This window comes from Copadichromis virginalis, linkage group LG12 (genome assembly GCF_057382275.1).
Source record: "Copadichromis virginalis isolate Kocher_CV1m ecotype Utaka linkage group LG12, C_Virginalis_male_GT1.1, whole genome shotgun sequence".
Lineage (NCBI taxonomy): Eukaryota > Metazoa > Chordata > Actinopteri > Cichliformes > Cichlidae > Copadichromis > Copadichromis virginalis.
In genome coordinates, this window is record NC_140629.1 from 13,382,420 (window position 1) to 13,388,419 (window position 6,000).

At 40.7% G+C, this 6,000-nt stretch overlaps 1 protein-coding gene across 3 annotated transcripts in view; it reads right to left on the bottom strand.

Annotated features, from left to right (window-relative positions):
• Window positions 1–6,000, bottom strand: part of dock5 (dedicator of cytokinesis 5) — a 39,367-nt gene extending 33,367 nt beyond the window's left edge. For all 3 annotated transcript variants that reach the window (XM_085474767.1, XM_085474766.1, XM_085474765.1), the window contains exon 1: window positions 5,841–6,000. In XM_085474767.1, the coding sequence (XP_085330893.1) occupies window positions 5,841–5,883 (43 nt within the window). In that variant the 5' untranslated portion in view covers window positions 5,884–6,000. The remainder of the gene's footprint in view (window positions 1–5,840) is intronic.

Below are 6,000 nucleotides of genomic sequence, written 5' to 3' on the forward strand. Positions count from 1 at the left end.
AAAAAAAAAAGAGAGGGACGATCTGTTGCTCAGCAAAAAAGCCTGTATCTCTGACGGTCTGGGGATCCATTAGTGTCTATGGAATTGGGAGCTTTGATTATGTCTTTTGAGCCTAGGGCTTCCATTTTTCAGCAAGACAATGCAAAAACCACATACTGCATCTATTACAATAGCATGACTTAATAATAGAAGAATCCGGTTGCTGAACTGGCCTGTCTGTCGCCGAAACCTTTCACCAACTGAAAACATTTGGCCCATCATGAAATGAGAAATGGGGGACTGCTGAGCAGCTATAATCCTGTCAGACAAGAACGGGACAACATTCCTCTCCCAAAAGTCCAATAAATGGTCTCCTCAGCGCCCAGATATTTTTGACTTTTGTTAATAGAAGAGGGGACGCTATACAGTAGTAAACATGGCCCCCCTGACCCAACTTTTTTGAGACATGTTGCTGTCATCAAATTCAAATGTAACTTATTTGTTTTTCCTGAAATGGTAGATTTTCTCATTTTAAACAACTGATGTGGTTTCTATGTTCGATTGCGAATAAAATGTGTGTTTATGAGATTTGCAAATCATTGCATTCACTTTTCATTTACAGTTTACACAGTCTGAACTTTTTTGGAATCGTCTTTGTATTTAAAAAGAAGTTACAGGCATACTATGAATCACCAGGAAATTAATTATATATGCAGCCAGAATATGTGCACTGAAGAAAATGACATCTGCCTCTAGTCAAGCCAAGAGTGACAATGGGCCATTCACCAACTTGACAGTGTCCGGGCCTGGCAAGAGCCACACTGTCTAAAGCAAAAGCATCAGTCTGGGCTCTGGCAGCAAAGCTAATCTGTGCCACTCTGAGGCACCCTGTCTTCCTCTTAAACTTCAAATGCTGAGCCTGTAGCTACTGTTGTAAAGTCCAATAAAGCTCTATCGGCACAAGTTCAAGTTAATGAGCATGCTAATGTTAAATCAGAGTCAGCCTGATTCCCCCTAAATGATTTACCATAGAGGTGCACTAGCCAACAATTAAAGAACACCCCAGTCGAAGAGTTTGGGCAGCCGCTGGCAGCTCATCAAAGTTAACACAATACAATGAGAATCTATTGTTCTTAGTGCTGACTGGGCATGAAAGGACCATTGCATGACCAAGATAAAACAACACAGCATTAAAAGAAAAGAAAAAAAAAAAACAGCTTTAAATGATGAAAGAATCAATTTCTGAAAGAAATCCTTGAAAATGTTACTATACAAATCCTCTGCATTCAATGTAGAAAAGCCTTCAGTGCAGTAAAAAAAAAATAACATAAAGTCCATAATGGGATAGAAATACTAAGTGCCATGCTGCACGGGGTTTGATGCACAGGCAGCATATTCATTTATACAAAATCAAATCACTTTTCAGATGCAACTACTAAAATATTATTATTTCCTCCTATAAACTACCACTCAGTGATGTATCACATCCAGTATCTCTTGTGGCATACAAATGTCATACACTACCAAAAGCAGGGACAGGTTCAGTTAGTATCTCTCCAAAAAGCCATTAGATAAGTAAGTCTATTAAGGTTTGCTTTTGAGCCAATTCTCCCCCGGCAGCATTTCTCAAAAGGTAAAGGCCTCACAAGAAAAGCCTCGAGCCTCCCATCTCCTTGTCTAGACAGCCAGAAATGATCTTAAAACTGTGCTCCAGCTAATAAGTCTTTTTATGTTATCCATAAATCAGAAAGTTAATTCTCAAGTTCAAAGCAAAAAGTGCAAAAAAGGATAAAATTAGAGCAGCTTGGGTTCATCTTTTTATTTGGGTAGGGAAAAAAAACCCTGCTGCAACATTAAACAGAAAAAGAAAATTAAAAAAACCTTAGAAGTACAGACTTCTTTCACCAGGTTGTAAAAGAAGAAGGAGATTCATCTGCTATTACGTTTTAAAAGCAAACAGGTATTGGTTCAGTCTGTCCGAACTGAGAACGAAGGCAGCACTTATCTCCAAATCACCGGCTGCAGTTAGGTTTGACATGGCAAGATTGGCAAACTGGGGGATGTAATGACTGTGATGTATTTACGCTGCAAAGCCAGTGGATTTTGTTAATAACAACCTCCACCCCCCAACCCCGCCCGCCCCAGGCAAGCAGAGAGAACAAAAGTAAGCGGTTCATCATTTTAAAGAAAATGCTACATGCTATTTATTGCCTAATTTCATCAAGTGGAAGTTGTGGTGGCTAGAATGGCAGCTCTCTGAGGAAAACTTCAGGTAATAACAGGAGGCAGAAGTGTTGCTTGTAAGAAACTGTAAGACAGCTTTTACAATTATGACTCAATTATCACACAAGCCGCTTATTGTTACTCAGAAATGTTTATTGTTACTTCACTGGAACTGTCTCGACTTCCCTGCACTAAAGGGTGTTCATCAGCTTAAATTTGTATGTATGTGAACAAGCATAACTGTGACACAGCTATTTTCACAGTCATTGTGGGCCAACAAACTGCTTACACAAGACTGATTTGGACACCTGATGCACCCAGGGCACGTAAAACGATAGCGCACCACTCAGTTTATCGGGAGACATCACGGTTCTAATGAAACTAACTTTCACATTGTGCTTTTAAGAATTTTTAGATGGTCTATTACATTTTCTTGAAGAGTGTAAGCCCTTCTCAGACACACATTATTATTCAAGGCGATATTTTTAGGCCTCTTCAAACATTTCTGAAGGGGCCCTTTTAATGAGTACCGCCAGCGAGTAAGTGTTGTTATCAAATAATACTGTGAGCGTCGCAATGGACAGTTCTTAAAAGGGATAAGGTTCGATTTAGCACAGCCAGAAAATTCATGTTCTTATTCCAGACGACTAGTGGGAGAGGTCTGCTTTGACAAGGGTGGAGGCGCACTGATGCAGCGGTTTTGTTCTCCCCGTAGTGGTTCCTCTGTATGTATGCACGGCTAACAGGAGATACATCAGAATTTAATTGTGCAACATTTTGCAGAGGCAATAAAGGCATGCTATTCTAAATCTAAAGGAGCCTTGTGTAGACTGGCAACCAATCTACCTCCAAGCAGAGATGAGCTACAGTTTCAGAAGTCGAAGAAACTTCTTTCATGCTGCACACTATATTAGTGGATTTACCAGCCAGTGCTGATAAGACTTTGATGGATTTCATGGAAAATTCCATTATCAACATAGCTGCCTATATTCTTTAACTATGCATAGAGTAGGTATGGGGAAACAACAGATACACTCACAATACTTCACTCAAGATACAATATTATTGAGAATTTTTACCTTTTTCTTAACATTTTAACAGAATATTGCAAAGACATATGCAAATTAACAACTGCAAATTAAGCCCTCACGGTTAAACTTGGTTTTATCCAATAAGATAAAGTTATCTCACCCCAGTCTTTTTATTGTTGTAAAATGAGTCAAACGTGCCAACACTGTCACTAAAACCTGCCATAAATGTTGCCATAAGCTAGACTTCATAGACGTAAGGAGGCTAGTGTCCTATTTTCATTTGTGTGACTGAGCCATTAGCGTGCTCTGAATTAGGCGGTTGCTCTGTAAGTGTGTCCAGTGATAGATAATTTTTCACTTGAGTCAATTTAGTGTACGTCAGCTCCACTAACATTCTCTCAGTGTGGTGGTGCATTAGATGAGCCCTCTTGTTTGTAGTATTCCATGAGTATTTCCATTTACTTTATAAAACATAGATCTTTCGTGTCCCTGCATCGATAAAATATCTCCATGCAAACTATCACAGTACTACGCTGTACTGAACACACAGCATTTATACTGAAACAGGAAGAAAAAAATTATAATAGAGTCATTGTAACAACAGGGTCACTTCAAAAACTGGTCACAGTTTACAATAAAAAGGCAGGCACCAGCTGCGATGTGTCATTAGCATAAAAACAATGAAGTCAACGCTGCTCTACTGGATAAACTGTGTGAATTTCATTCGTAAAATACCCCAAGCATCTTCTCCTGCATTATATTTCCTTGTCGGCGCACATAATACACAGCATACACACCAACAGTGGCATATCTGAAGCAGGCCAATATTAGCCGGGAATTTAAATGTATTGGTCATTCTGTATTCCGTACCTCCAGGTTTTTTTCTTCTTCCTCAGACGTGAAGTCCCGACTGATGCTGACTCAACTGACATCACCTGAGGTAATTTACCGGATTTTCCAGAGCTCCCTCTGGAGCCACACATGTGTCATCACTCCCCAAGACCTGGTGATTTCAATGCCTTTGAGCCTCCAGGGCAGCGTTTCTCTTCTGGATATAAAAAATATGAAGCTATCCTATTATGACAGTGTCACAAATTCACCATTACAGCTCTTAAGCTCCTTATTATTCACATTTCCCCATTAACTAGTGTGATATAACTGATATGATCAGAACCCTTACAATCTCTTCTTTCATCCAAAAAAGTGTAGTTGCCCGTATTTGAGCACAGCCTTGGTTAACTAATCGGATTAAAAATGTAAGCCCTTGTACGGGTTTCCGATGGCATTTTAAGGATTACGTACAACGTTAGTGACTCCTGCCTTGTTTCTGGGGCAAGAAAAATAATGTCAGGAGAATGGCACCATCTACACAATATATATATATATATTCCTCGATATCAGCTGCTAAAACAAGGTCACATGCAAACCAAAAGGCAGAGTTTGTGTGCAGAGAAACACATGCGGCCTTAGAATTGTGGCTTAGAAATATTTTTAGTCACAACAGCAAATCGAGCACAGAACATTTTATTTAAAGCCAAAATAAAGTCATGGGCGGGGGATCCAGGTTAGAGAACACAGCCAAGGTATTTCAGTCCTAAGCTGTGATTCATCCAGAGAAGAAGAAAAAAAAGACACCAGATATATTCACTCTCATGTGTGTAGTACACCAGGAAGCGATATTGGTAAGTGTCTGTAGCTTAAAGCAAAAGATCCAGCAGTGACTCAGGGAAGAAACCGATGACCAGACAACCTGTGTAGGCTATAAAATCTTTACAGTAAACATCAAAGGGATTCCTAACAGAGACAACAGTTGTGCTGATTTGCCTTGAGGGCGTGGATAACTGGTACCTGATAGCACGAGCATACGTGTATGCATTCATACATGCAAAGTAAACTGCAAGCTCACACACACACAGGTGGAAGGGCCACACCTTAGTTTAACAAACTTAAGTGTAAAATACAGTCGTGAGGACCACAAACATATGCTACGTGGTCATGGTCCACTGCATTGACACATTACAGTCTTATGTAAATGTAGCCAAATGCCACTTGTCCACAAAGTTCCTCTCGTGCCTATGCAAATAACATTCCTCCACTATCTCACATGAGGCATGCAGTCACAGCAGCGGATCCCATGTGGGGGCCCGACAGGAGTCCTTGAAGGAAAGGACCTTTCAGCAAAATGACGATTCATTCAAGTTCACCTTAACTACAGCACAGCTTCAGCTCGGCGGGATTATAAACTCAAGAATGGCTGATACGTTCACTGAACTCCCGGCTCTTCCCCCATTTCTCCTCGCACATTGTAGTAACTGAACTGTAAATAATTTCTCACTTAAAACCAAACTGCACAGAGGGACAAACGGGAGAACAAGCCCCCACAGGGAAGCTTGTGAAACCCAGTTGGGCAACAGTGTGGTAACAATCACTTCAGGTCACAAACAACAACAGCAACAAAGTCGCCAGTAACTTAAGTTTCCCAACTTCCCGACTCTTGTCCCTCTTGAAGTTGGTGGAGTTTCTGGGAGTTAACGCGGAGAGTTGTTCACTAGCAAAAGAAAATAATAAAGAGGGGTGGTGGGCACGTAGTTAAATACAAACACTTACCCACTCCGTACTTCTCTTTTTTAGTAGGAATCCAGCGGGTCATAGCTGAGGGGGAAGACGTGAAGTTGGGTGGATAAATAAATAAGTATATACACTTGCTAACCGAGGGCGGGCGGTGCACTCCTGCTCGTCCCGAGATCTACAGTTCCGCCATCATAAC